The sequence below is a fragment of the Molossus molossus genome, unplaced genomic scaffold (genome assembly GCF_014108415.1).
Source record: "Molossus molossus isolate mMolMol1 unplaced genomic scaffold, mMolMol1.p scaffold_m16_p_11, whole genome shotgun sequence".
Taxonomy (NCBI): domain Eukaryota; kingdom Metazoa; phylum Chordata; class Mammalia; order Chiroptera; family Molossidae; genus Molossus; species Molossus molossus.
The window spans coordinates 100,122,780-100,136,842 of record NW_023425346.1 but is presented as its reverse complement, the minus strand read 5'-3'; the positions used below and the strand labels follow the sequence as shown (position 1 = coordinate 100,136,842).

Genomic DNA, 14,063 nt, shown 5'->3' with positions numbered 1-14,063 from the left:
TTTTCCAGGATCCACTCCCACACACAATCTCGTAGCACCTGCTGGTATATGTTGTTCAGTCCTGCACCTCTACTGGGGTAAACCATCTCTTCTCGTTCATCTAGCACATTTCTAGTTTGGTTGTGCTGAGAGAACTCTGCATAATCTTAATTCAGGCAAGCTGGGGTGTAGGGCAGGGGTCTGTCTACCAACAGGGCAGGGATTTGCAGGCCAATGGGTTCAGGAGAATCTAGGTTCAGAGTTCTCGGTGCATCTACTTAGAAATCCCCATTCTGAGTTTCAGGGCTTCATGCTTTCTTTATCAGGCCCTTGACTTTGAAATCAGAGGCTTCCCTCAGCTTAGAATTCAGTCTTCCCTGAAATTCTGTCATTCTTAAAATTAGGGCCTGTGCCAGGCCTTTCTTATTGTCTACCTTCCAGCTGCAGTTGATAATTAATTAAGGTATTTAAGCCTGCCATGTACTCCTTTGACCATTGGTGGAGTGGAGAAATAGCTACCTAATTAGAGAATTCTTAGTTACTATTTTTTTCTTTGTAAATGCTAGACAATTGCATCAAGAGAGTCTACCTCCTCCCCCATATGTCATTCAGTTTCCTTCAGGTGAATGTTTTTGCAACTGCACTGTTTCAGTACCCCAGGAACTATCAATATGCTGCTTGCAACCATCTGGCTAGACAGTGATCCAACTCAGAAGTCCATGCTTAGGACTGGCTTGCTAAGACCATTATATTAAGTTGGGTTCCCTAAAAGCAAAGTCTGAGATAAAGTCTCTTAAGTAAGTGATTTATTGTGAGAATTCTCTCAGGAGGAGGAGGAATAAGGGAAGCAGGGATGCATGGTGGGAAAAGCCAAGCAAGGGTGTGGTTATAGCTGCAGACTAGCTCTGGCCTGATTCCTTGGGGAGCACAGGAACGTGAATCACTCCGCATGGTTGGTTCAACCTTGGTGCTGGGAACCAACACTCAAGCCGAAGAGATGTAACTTCCGGTGAGTCAGGCTCTATTATGTTCAAAGCAATACACTGGGGAGAGGTGGCAGCGGCAACTGAGCTGCGGGATGAGAAATCGGCCTGAAAGCGGGATTTTCTGGGGTCCCAACAGCGTCCACTACAGCAGTGAACTGTTCAGCTTTGGTTTCTGAATAGCGAAGACTGCTTTAAAATGCTCCTTAAATTCCACCTCGGATAGGTCTGAGTCATTGCACTGGAAAAGAGAAACAGGCGAAAATAATGACACTCATCTGTGGCATTAGACTACGTGCAATTGAAAATGATCAGGACTTTTGTTTTAAACACCTACGTTACATTAACCAGGTTAAGTTTAAAAACTCATGCAGTTGAGAGTAACTTTTGCTTCCTAAGAGCTCGATTACATCTTGTTGTCTAGTCAGAAGTGGGAAATCATTACTACACTGAGGACTCTTCATTCGCTTTGTGTTGTTTCTTTTAGTGACAATTAGGAAGTAATATAAAGTCTTAGTAACAGTCAGATATTACAGACGTCTAAATCCAACCAGTGATCTTCCTTTCACATTGTTTCTCCTATTTTCCTCTGGTGACATATTCTGTGGTTCATTTACATGCAAATGAATCTGCACTTGGGGACTTCTGAGAGGTCTGATCGAATATATTTGGAGACAGATAAGAGGAACAACATGGCTTGGGACGGAATCTTCTCCTAAGGTTTGGAGCAGGGAGGACACAACTGTTCTCCACCGGCACCTGTCGCCTTTGAAGGGAGGAAGGAGCTCTCAGGGGCCTGGCGTCTGGTTGCAGGGACACCTCCTGACTCACTCTTACTCTGTCTGGTGAACTTAAATCCTCAACTTAATAACCCACTTACACGAACCCTTCCTGAACCCTTGCTTACACAGGCTTGTCATCGGATGAGGGAAACTACAATTTCGCAGGAGCAGGAAATGAGGGTAGAGTGACTCAATGGACAGAGAAGGAAATGGCAGCAGGGAGAGCCACTTACCCTGGGGTCCTGAAAAATGTGGTTCATGTCCCGCACAAACGCCTCCACTTGGTGGTACTGTCCCTCAATGAGATTCTTCTTGATCTCGTCCAACTTCCTAAGTTTCTTTAGGCATCGAGAAGCCTGTTCAACCTGGTGAAAAATACGTCAATAGAGCATTACTGACTCTATTGACACATCAATGTCTGCCGCCCGTGGATTCCCATGGAACCCAGGGAAGCAGAGGGCGCATATAATGCAGCTCGGGCTCTGCCTCCCATGGGCTCCAGCTCCCAGGTCCCACAAGAGCCCGTGTCAGGTCAGGTAACATCATGGTGGCCTGTAATCATGGTTTGTTGTCATTACTTACATAATTTTCATGAGGAATATTCGGAAAAACATTGCTCTCTAAATGGTGATAGACCTTTAAGAGGACGAAGTCACATTTCTGCAAAAGAAGGAGGCTGTGAATAAAAACAGCTTGAAGAGAATGGGCCCATATGCATGTGCGGACATGACCACACCAGTCTTCTGGAAGTTTCCCCAAACAGGTATTGCTCTTGGACACTAACATGTAATAACAGTTTTCTTCTGCAAACACATTCTGGTGTTTTCAGTGTGGTTGAGGCATGGTCAGAAGAGCAGGCACCATTGGACAGCCCCCACCCCACACACCCCATGATTGTTTGACTTCCCACACATGAGCAGAAACACAAAGGAGAGAGGTCTTGGGCTCAAATCCAACTCACCAACATCTCCTCACTCCCCATCGGCCTCCCAAGGATCTCAGATTCCTTGCAACACTTCTGACTTTTTGGACCCATTTGTATTGTGCAGAAGGTACATCTCCAAGGGTTCCTGAGATGTCAGATGTAAGTGAGCAAAGCAAAGCCCCAGAAAAGCCACCATTCCTATGGCTGCCACTGTTTTCCTTTCAGGAATGGCCGATGGGCACAGCTGGAGTTGAAGAGGACACCCCACAGATTCTCTAGGACTCTCATGTGATCACCCTCCTCCCACCAATGGTAGCAGCAGGGGTTCTGTGGGTGGAAGGTGGTGTCAGCGTGAGTGGTGGGCTCTTCTTTCCCCACCTGAGCTGCTGGGAGCACAAGGGGCCCTGCCCTCCGGGATAGAGTGTCGGAGACTGGGCCTTAACTCCTGGGGACCTCGGGCCTCCATTAGTCTGTTGAGAACATGGTAAAATGAGGGAACCTGTCCATGTTTCCTGCCTTTTCTGAATAAGCATAGAACACAAACATCTGGCATGTCCATTCCTGTGAACAGGAGTCTACGGGTAAGTCCTGGAAAGGACAGTAGCGGTATGTAGGCGAAGGACCCAGCCACCAGCCTCAGCCTCCCAGAGGAGAGAGCAGAACATTGCCCTCCAGCTGACAGTGTCTTTAAACAGCTCCCGGGATCAGACTACTGGACCCCATACCGCCAACCCTGCTCTTTCCCCATCAGGACATGAGGAGGGTTCTGCAGGGGGAGTGTGCAGGGCAGGAGAGGGTCCCTAGAAGGAGAGAAAGGACGGCATCCCACAAACCTCTCCGACTCCACAGGCGGAAGGTGACAGTTCCCATGAAAGAAGCCCAAACAATTGACGCAGCAGTAGAGCTTCCCTTCATCCTGGCAGATCCGGCATTTTTCTGAGATTTCCTGCCAGAAGGTAAAACAATGTCTGTATCCCCGGTGAGACCCTGAAGATCAGCGTGGTGGGAATCTAGAACTCCTTGCCTTTGTGCGAACCTGTAAGGACACTCGGTGCCCCACCCTGAGCTATGGACAAAGGCATGGAGTGGAGGTTTCGGATAAAGAATTCTTGGTTTGCAGTCAAGTTCAAGAGGAGTGGCCTGTGTGACCAGAAAGGATTTCCCTATGAAACCCGAGATTCTATGGCTGACAGGGAACTAAACCCGACATTCAAGGGTGGGCTGGGTTACACATGGTCCCCTGACAAGGAGCATTGTTCAGCTGTGGGACCTTATCCAGGGGAGCTTGCTACGTAACCCTGCCCATTCTGGAATATCAGGTTAAGGTTAGTTAAACAAGCCAGCCACAACCTCCCACAGAATCCAAGGGGCCATCTCACCCTCCACAGCCCTGGTTGTTCTCTCTGTTCCTGGCAACCTTGGTGAGGCCTGCACGGCTAGCACTGCCCTCCTTCCTTGGTCTGGGAGTATATGTGACTAATAACCACCTGTCCATCCATCTGCCCCGTGACAGGAGCCATTATTTGGCATCTCCCAAACTGTCCAGAGGACATCTTCCCTCATCAGTGGGGTGAAGAGGAGGTGATTAAAACAGAAAACTGGGTGGCCAGTGTGGCTCAGTGGATTGAGCACTGTCCTATGGATTGAGAGGTCCTGGTTCAATTCCCTATCAGGGCACATGCCCAAGTCGTGGGCTCAATCTCCATAGGGGGCATGCTGGAGGCAGCTGATCAGTGTTTTTCTTTCTTTTTTTTTTTTTTTTTAATAATTTTTTCTTCATTGATTTTAGAGAGAGAGGAAGGGGAGGGAGAGATAGATAGAATCATCAGTGAGAGAGAACATCAACTGGCCACCTCCTACATGCCCCCTACTGGGGATTTAGTCCAAAACCTGGGCATGTGCCTTGACCAGGAATTGAACCAGCGACCCTTTGTTGCATCGGTCAATGCTCAAGCACTGAGCCACACTGGCTAGGCCAATGTTTCTCGCTCAAAATGATGTTTCTATCTCTCTCTTTCTAAAAAATTAATAAAAACATACTTAAACAAAACAAAATAAAAGACACAGAAAACCACTTTTTTTTTTTTAAATGAAAATCAGCATCTACCTATGAATCAGAAATATATTTGCCTCTGGTTCTGTCTTCTTGGAGAATTGAGACAGTTTGAGAACACCATGGGGGTCGTTCTATCCCAGATAGAAACATGCAGTCTATCCCATAGTCTACTGAAGAAAACTCTACCGCCTTGTGACCATCTGAAGTGACACAAATGAGATTGACTTGGGGACTGGCCCACCCATTGATGAGTACTGGGTGGAGGGAAAGTGGTCCACTGAGGAGCAGGAGGAGGCAGGGATGACAACGTCCACCTTTCTCTGCCATGACCATTTCTGCTCTCTCCAAACATGTGAGGTCTGCACCATCCTCTCCTGGGTTTACTCCATCAGCCTCACTGCTGTGTCTCTTTCCTTTGTCCTCCTTCTCTTCCTCTAACGTTCAGACAGACTCTCTCATGGTTCCATTAAATCATTCTCAAAGCTGCAGTTACATCACTATGTCCCAGCTCCCAGATGTCCAGCCTGTCCTGTGCATTCATGCACACCCTACGCTCACCCAGCATCTCCCCCTGGGCCTTTAAAGCACACCCCAGCCCTGGCCGGTTTGGCTCAGCGGTTAGAGCGTCGGCCTGCGGTCCTGAGAGACCCGGGTTCGGTTCCCGCTAAGGGCGCGTACCTTGGTTGCAGTTTGTCCCCGGCCCTGGTTGGTTGTGCGGGTGGCAGCCACTTGATGTGTTCCTTTCACATCGATGTTTCTCTCTCTCTCTCTGTTCCTCTCTCTCTCTCTGTTCCTCTCTCCCCCTCCCACTCTACCTGAACAAAAAATGAAAAAATGTCCTCGGGTGAGGATAAAAAAAATAAATAAATAAAAATAAAAAAAAAATAAAGCACACCCCAAACTCATCCGGTCAAAACGTAGCATGTTCTCCTGTCCTCACACCCACTACATGTTTGTTCTTGGTGCTTCCATTTCATTAAACGTACACCGTTGAACACAAACCTGAGAATTCATCCTGGTTCTATACTCTCCCTCGTATCCCCGATCCTATCTATCTCCACTCCTTCTCACAGTAATTTTTAAACTTCTTGTGTTAGTTCCATTGTTCCTGCAGGGTCCACTGTGCACAGGGTTGCTAAGACCCTAACGAATGGTTCCACCCTAATACATAGAGAAAAGTTCTCTGTTTCTCAAAGTCTGTATTATATCTCGGCTAACAACACACAAAGGTTAGAAATGTCCTTCCTGAAGCCATTGGGCAGAGTGATTTGAAACATAGTTATGTTATATCTTTTCATATAGAAAGTAATAAAAGATGAAAAGTTAGCAATTAACAATTATTTTCAATCTTACTCTGGACTTTTAGGTAAAAATTCTTGTGTGGGGCTAATTTAGGTTCTGGTCATTTCTTTTGCTTTTAAAAATGGTCATATGTGAGAAAGATCAAAACTGAGAAACTTCTTGCCAAAAGCTTCCACTCAGTGTTCTGGAAGAATCCTGAATCCCATCCCCAATGTGGACTGAGACTGCACTAACTTGGAGGTCTAAGGCCATTTTCCTTCTTCTCACTGTAGGGACCCACACATTCCCTTAATTGTTCTTCAGAAATTGGTGACCCACTTCTCAGAAGAACAAGGAAATAACATATGTAACCAATACGAAATAATTTTGCGGCCCTAATCATTTAATCAAGACTAGGTTCTTATGTCTTTGTTTCTTCGCCAGCTGCACATTTGAATTGTCCGAGAAAGTGTATAAAATTATAATGTCCTGGTCCCAATGTCAGAGATTCCGAATCAATTTGTCTGGGTAGGGCATGGGTATTGGTATGCTCCTTAAGTCATAGAATGAGTAAGTTAGTGTAAAAATAATTTGGTGACATTTTAACAATTCTAATGTCCAAGTCATCTCAGAATAATTTAATCAACATTTTGTCTAGGATGGGTTTTAGACTATGTTATTTTTCAAAGGTCTTCTGGTGATTACAGTGTACAGCCTGAGTTGAGATTTAGCCTGAACAAGTGTGGTTATTAATGCATGAGGATATTGTAAGTCAAGGATGAATTGGCTTGTAATATCTATCCTATGAAAGATTACTATCAGGAGTGAGGACACCCTTGCTGGGACAGTTGTCTTCTCCTCTCCATGGACTCTTGATCATGAGTAGTATGACATGACCCTCTCGGTCTCCTCTATTATTCAGAGTCCTGGGAACCATACAGTATCCCAGAGATAACTCTACCACCTCCTATAGCTCTTCTGGGGCACCACCCCAAAGTTGAAACAAATCTAAGGTCCTTAGGCCTACAGTTCTTTTTCCAGAGATGGCATCTAGCTGACTTTTCACAGGAAACTGTAAGATACATCCATCGCCCAAGAGCCCCCTCCCCAACAGCACCATCCTCATGAAGAATAGGCCAATTGTTTCTGCTTGAGAAAGCATTTTGCACGTCTGTGTGTATGTTTTATTAAAGAGGATGTGAAAATCAGAAAAAATATGCTTTTACTGTCTTATGACAAAGTATATGGTTTGTTATATGTTTCAAGATAGACTTTGTACTAGACCTGGTTCATCTGGATGATGGTGAGCAAATTTTTGCTCCATCAGATTTCATTAAAGTTAGAAAATAGTAACCTTTTTGAAAAAAAAAAATCTGGGATTGAGTTGAAGGTAACTCTGTGACCTTATTAAGAAATGCTTTTATGGCCCTGGCTGGTTTGGCTCAGCGGTTAGAGCGTCAGCCTGCGGTCCAGAGAGACCCGGGTTCAGTTCCCGCTAAGGGCATGTTCCTCGGTTGCAGTTTGTCCCCGGCCCTGGTTGGTCGTGCGGTGGCAGCCACTCGATGTGTCCCTTTCACATCGATGTTCCTCTCTCTCTCTCTCCCTCCTGCTCTACCTGAACAAAGAATGAAAAAGTGTCCTCGGGTGAGGATAAAAAAAAAAGAAGAAATGCTTTTATGTACTCTGTAATTATGTTTGCTCTTACAACTTGGACATCTGCATCTATAACGAAAACTCAGGTATGGGATTACTTTTGATGGCTCCTTATTATCTTCATCTCAAATGATTTACCACTCAAAGATGACCTTGCATGCAACCTAATGTTCAATGGAGAAAATCTGAAGGCACATGCAAAATATATTAATTAATTAAATAGTATGAAGGCAGTGGAGAGGAGAACAAATAATGTTAATTATACTGAGAATACATAAAAGACATGCTGTACATATAAAACCAGTTATGTAATCAGAACTTGTATAAAGTAATAATCACCAGTCTTCTTCTACCATAGACTCTTGGAGGTGTAGGTAGTATTCCTTCCTGAAAAATAAAAAGATCCAAGTGTATGGTTGGTTGACCTGATTTCATGTTTTGTGAGTCTGGCATTTCTAACCTCCTCATAAATATTTCTTCTTGGATGTCCCACTATCAACTCAAACCAAACTGAGGTCTCCCTCTTCTCACCTGTACTTATTTGAGAATTCATCACTACTACCCAGAAAACCACCTTTAGAACACGTTTCCTTGCTCTTCTGCTTTTCCCCTATGTTTTAAGAGGTTTTCCTTCACAATCTCTTTGACACCTCTCACCTCCTTTCTATTCCCACAAGTGCCACTCAAGGTTATGTCCTCACGCTAGGGCAATTCAACCAACACTTGTATCCCACACCGACAGGGTGTCAGACACTCTGGACAGTGTTGGGCACACACACATGTGCAAACTCTAGAGGCAGAAAAAGAACAAGAAATTGTGTGAAGGGATAAGTATAAACCAGTGTGAGAAGGGACTTAATAGTGGGGCCCAGGGAAGGGATGACGGGGCAGGTCAGTCAGGGAATATTCAGAGAGGGTGACATTGGAGCTGAACATGGGGTTTGACTAAAGGCTTCTTGGGCAGAAAGACAGTGAAGTCATTTCCAGGCCTCATGCCTGAGATGCTGTTTTAAGTATGTCATTTCACACCTCAGGAGACTCCCTGGTTCTGCTTTATCTATGCTATGAGTTTGAACTCATTAGCCTGGCATTAAATCCTTTCACAAACAACCTCAAGTGATGGATTATGCCATCCTATCAGATGCAATCCATCTACTTTAACCCATGGAGCCACGTTAGTCGTGGTTCACACTATTCTTTCTCGGGAGTGCCTTCAGCCCACATGTGTGACTGTAGACCATCTTCTCTCTTTTAGTGCACAAAGTTGTCCGCAAGCACCTGAGTCAGCATGACCCTTCCCTCATCCAAGCTCCTGCATCTCCCTGGAAGGAGCCTCTTTGAGAAATTGTTGATCTGCTTTGTACTGAGACAGAAGGGATGGGCAACTCTGCCTTAGAAAAGGATAAGTTCAAGGACCTCAGGGCTCTAGCTATAACTTAACGTATATTTGGTGATAAAATAGCAATATTTGACTACAACAACAAAAAGGCCTCTCCCCTGTCCCAACACTGGAATACCATTATCAGCTTTCGGAGCGATTTCCCACCGCAGCGCAGACTGTTCTTCCAATTACTTGCACTTTCGTAGCCTCCTCTGATTTCCAGTTCCCTGAGGCTGAACCAGTTTCCATCATCGCTTCTTATGCACTTCATTGTGACTCCTGTAAGACGGGGTAAGTTGATACTGAGACCTCTTTGTCCTCAGAGCTCAGACGTTGACCTCCTACCACATCGTGCCTGAAGCCACCCAATTTGGGTTCAAGATCAATAGCAGGAAAGTCTGGCCTAGTCTTTATACTTGAGAATCCTCAAACCCAACATGTAAGTCCCCTCCAAGGAGATTTCTTGCTTTGCATTGAAATCTCAAGTGGGGACCGTGTTGCTCACAATGGCACCAAAGCCACATCCTATGCCCTGTATCACAACAATTTTCTTGCATTTCAGTGGCATTATTAAGCAGACATTTTTCTGTCCCTGAAATCATGGAGAGCTGGCTTTAAAGTCATTGTGAAATAGGTTTCAGTGGAAAGTGTAACTTAAACATAAAAGATAGTTATGTACTTAACAACATTAGTCATTAGAGAAAAGGAAATCAAAACTTTGTTGAGATAACTCATCTTGCCCAGTAAGATGGCTGTAATGAAAAAGACATAATAGCAAGTGATGGTGAGAATGCAGAGAAGTTGGACACCTCAGAATTCCTGGTGGGGATGTAACCTGGAGAAATACTTTGGAAAATAGTTTGTTTTTTCCTCAATAAATTAAAAGTAGGATTACCATATAATCCTGCAATTCCACTGCAGAGTATGTAGCAAAAAGAATAAAAAAAAAAAAAGAACCAGAAAACTACACAAAATAGCATTATCCATAATAGCTAAAGAGTGAGAAAACCTAAACTTATAAATGCAATATTGTATATCCATACCATGGACTATTATATTATTTGACAATAAAAAAGAATAATGTATAATACATGGTGCTATATATGTGAACCTTGAAAATATCATGCTGAGCAAAAGAATCAGTCACAGAAAGGCACATGTTATATCAGTCAATTGATATGAAATGCTTACAATAGGCCAGTTTATAGATCACAACATTGATTAGTGGTTGCTTAGGGCTGGGTGGTGGGTGGGCACTGACTGCTGAAAAACCTAGGGTTTCCATAGTGGGGGACAAAAGTGTTCTAAAATTAGATTGTGATGAATGTTTTATAATTTTGTGAATAAACAAAATAAACAAACAATAAAACTCAACAGTGAATTCTACTCTCTAAGCAGTAAATTGTATGATATGAGAGTTATAACTCAGTAAAGTGGTTTAAAAACAGTTATGATCCAAACATTTATTTATATTAATTGGTGTCCACAGAGGCATATTATAAACAACCTGATATGAAGTTCATCATAATAGACAATTATTGGAAAGCTTTATGATGTTAAAATCACAAAATATTCTATGTTCATTGTGTAAATTAACTCTCAAAGTACACCACAAAGCAGGTTTTTAATTATTATCCATTTCTTAGATGAGAAGTTTCAGGCCCAGAAAGGTCCCGTTCTGTGCTTGGTCACTCTTGGCAGAGCTCAGGCTGGGACTCGGGTTTTCTGATTCAAAATTCTCTGATCTTCTCGCTACATCAAACACCCTGTCCTGGCGATGACTTTCAGCAGGGGTATAGAATATGAGGTGAACTCTGAAGGCTTCTTCCCTGTTATATCTGATTCGTAGTAAAATATGCCATCTTTTTCACCCATACACTGACATTCTCTGTGGTTCCTTGGGCATCCTCATGGACACTTCCATGTGGGAGGAGCACTTACTATGCACCATTTCTTAATATATAAAAACATCATCTTTAGGGATCCCTACCTCCTCTCAAGCCAATCTGGGGCCACAATTTCTTGAATGATGGGTAATTCACATGGGTAATACCAATCACATGGGTGATTTCTTCATATAACTATTGCAAATTAAAGTAGACCTTGGAACCTACCTCGTTCCAATTTTCTCTTAATTAACATCCCTGATGATTCCCCACAGGTCACAGGAAGTAATTCATCATGAAAATTCACACTCATATTGGTGCGATGTATTGTCCCTGAAAGAGAAGATTCTTCATTCTATCTCATTTTACAGTTGTCCATGTACATCTTCCTCCCATGTTGAGGTAGTTTCTATAAAGACATAGGGGTACTTAGGAAACTTTATTCCACATATCTCCAGAGTGCCAAAGTCTTTTTTCAGTGGCATTGTTGATGCATAACCAAAGTGTCTACCTTGATTTTACCTCTCAAATCTCACAGCAAACAGAATGCTTTACCAGAGACACCAGGCATCAATAAAATTGTCTTAACTCCCAGTCCAGTCACCCCCTCCCCCAGATTCTTACATGACAAGGAAACACAGGGCTGCTGTCATGTGCTGCAGGAAGCTCCCCAGCTCTGCTATTTCCCTGCAGTCAGGTAGCTGGAGACAAAGTCGGAGACTGTGCCTGTGGCTCCCTGTTTGAGCTCCGACGCAGTGAGCAAGAGGATAATGGTGGGGTAACCTAACGAAGATGGTGTCTGCCTGCTACTTGTGTTCTCTGCTTTGCTCCATTTCCCCCCACATCAGCTCTCTCCAGAGATGAAAGAGGAGCTCAGGAAACTCTAGAACCATCTGCAAATTGCATGGCTGGCTGGACCATCTGAGTCTGACAATGGTGTGTCCTTTATTAAAAGCTATTTCCAATACACTGATCATCTAACTCTATGACCTCATCTCCTCTGTCCACACTCTTTTCTGTTATAGCACTTCGGTCACTAAAGTTAGCTGTGCCCAGTAAAGGTAGAAAGGGATCATGCGATAAGGGATCCTTATTGCATTGTGATCAGGACAGAAAAAGTGATGGGGGATTAATGGTGTTATATAGACCAATTCTGAAAATCTGGATTCTGTTCTGACCATTGCTGATAACAATGCCTTGTTCTGTCCCACTCTTTGGAGTGCCTAGAATTTTCAGTTTAATTTTGGTTATGTTTTTGGAAATGCCTTTGCCCTGCTTGTGTCTGACCCTTCTGGATGAGATGTCTGAGTGACAATAGGAGATTATTGGAAAGACAGATGAAGTGACAGCCAGCGGAATGTACACGCAGATTTTTGTGAAGGCAGTGAAGGAAGAGCAGAGATCCAGACACCTGAGGAGGAAACACCTAGGAGGCATGAAAATGGAGAGGCATTAATGATTTCTATCTTTCAGAACTGCCCCGAGTCCTCCTTCCAGAAGGACACCGCCTTGGTCCAGCTCCTCCACCACATAGATGCTGAGTGTGTTGCTCTGCATCAGATACAAGGACATAGGGGCTCGTGTCAGCGTCTGCTCATCATGTGCAGAGTGTCTCTGGACATTGTCCCCACACTAATCCTTAGTTATTGGTGGAGGATTGTGGGAGGACAAATATCATCTGGTTGGTGTCATGGACACAGAGGGCAGATTGGATGGACTGGCCCCAGGCTGTGTCCCTCTCCTATCCTGCCCCATGAAGGACTAGACACAAAGAACAGAACCAAAACTCTGAGGTTTAGAGGTGGTCAGTGGCCCACCTTACCCACAGCTGATATATTCTTCTTAGGAAACTCAACAACTCAAATGCCTGTTTCTGGGTCACCACGTGTGTCCTTGGATTATGCCTCTTGTGTGAAGGCCAGGCATCCATTGGCCTCTCATGTAGACATGATGACTTGCCCCATAGGAGTGATCACCGGAGACATAAAAACGTTACTGTGTAGGAAGTTTGTTAAATGAAGAAGGAAAGAATTGGAATGAATTTGTTCCTAGCTTCCAGGAGTCAGATTAATCATCGAGGCTGGTGGAGTGGTGTCCTCGTGGGGAGACTTCCAGAATATGCTGTGAGGTGGATCTGTTGGGAGGCGATTCTCCATGGATCCACATGCCTCAGAGCATCTTTTCAAGGATGTGTAAATAGCAAACATTTTTCAAAGCTAAAGTTAATGTAGCCTTCCAGATCAGAGGGCATATTTGTTTCCTGACCACATCTCCCTCCTTAGAAATATCCCAGGATAGTAAAGTCTCCCTCCTCGTCCCAGGGGAGACCTGCTTAGGTTCCAGGGTGACAGTTATGTTCTGTCTTTTGATAAAGATCTGGATTTCACAGGAAAATATTTTACCCAGAACTCATAGAATGATATATTTAATATCTGTATATTTCATTGTAAATATTATCTCAGAGCAAAAAGAAACGAAATAAAAATATTGAAGTCTAGTTAATAATATGCATGCTAAAGTGTTTGGAGGGTGGTGTACTGATTTGTGCAACTTTCAACTGTTTCAAAGTTGAGGATGGTTAGTGGATGGATAGGAAGATGGATCGATGGAGAGAAATGAGATAAAGCAAGAACAGGACATGTTAGTTGTGAATCTAAGTTTACTGTAAAATTTTCCAAGTTTTCTGTATCTGTAAAGTTTTTATAATTCAATGGTGGGAAACAGAGATTTGAGGGAGCAAGTAAAGCTTATTAACAGCAACAACAACAAAAAATTACAGTTACAATAAAGGAAGAATTTCCATTAACGATACAAGAGATCCTAGGAGACAATGCAATGATCAATATATTATATTGAGGAGACATAAATGTTCACTTAGAATTTTTAAACGTTCTAAAAAAATTATATCAAAATAGAGACAAATTTGCACATGTATATTTTTATATAATTACTGCTTTTTTACACTCTCACTAAAAGAACCCAAGGCTTTATTCAGGCAGATCAAAGGTGAAACCAAAGAAAGAAACAATGATGAGAAGTGATGAAAAAAATTGTTTAAGTAAATAAATTTTAGAAATGCTTGTGACTACAAAATAATAATAGTTTCAAAATTTATAATTAAAATTTTAAAAACTAAT

At 43.3% G+C, this 14,063-nt stretch overlaps 1 protein-coding gene across 1 annotated transcript in view; it reads right to left on the bottom strand.

Moving 5' to 3' along the window:
- Window positions 1-775: 775 nt before the first annotated feature.
- LOC118625329 (nuclear body protein SP140-like protein) overlaps window positions 776-14,063 on the bottom strand; it is a 60,252-nt gene continuing 46,964 nt past the window's right edge. The window contains exons 10-17 of the mRNA XM_036254212.1: window positions 11,155-11,259; window positions 9,177-9,319; window positions 7,999-8,046; window positions 3,503-3,615; window positions 2,706-2,814; window positions 2,327-2,404; window positions 1,978-2,109; window positions 776-1,203 (exon numbers count right to left, since the gene is read on the bottom strand). Coding sequence (XP_036110105.1) covers window positions 1,108-1,203; window positions 1,978-2,109; window positions 2,327-2,404; window positions 2,706-2,814; window positions 3,503-3,615; window positions 7,999-8,046; window positions 9,177-9,319; window positions 11,155-11,259 — 824 coding nt within the window. The 3' untranslated portion in view covers window positions 776-1,107. The remainder of the gene's footprint in view (window positions 1,204-1,977; window positions 2,110-2,326; window positions 2,405-2,705; window positions 2,815-3,502; window positions 3,616-7,998; window positions 8,047-9,176; window positions 9,320-11,154; window positions 11,260-14,063) is intronic.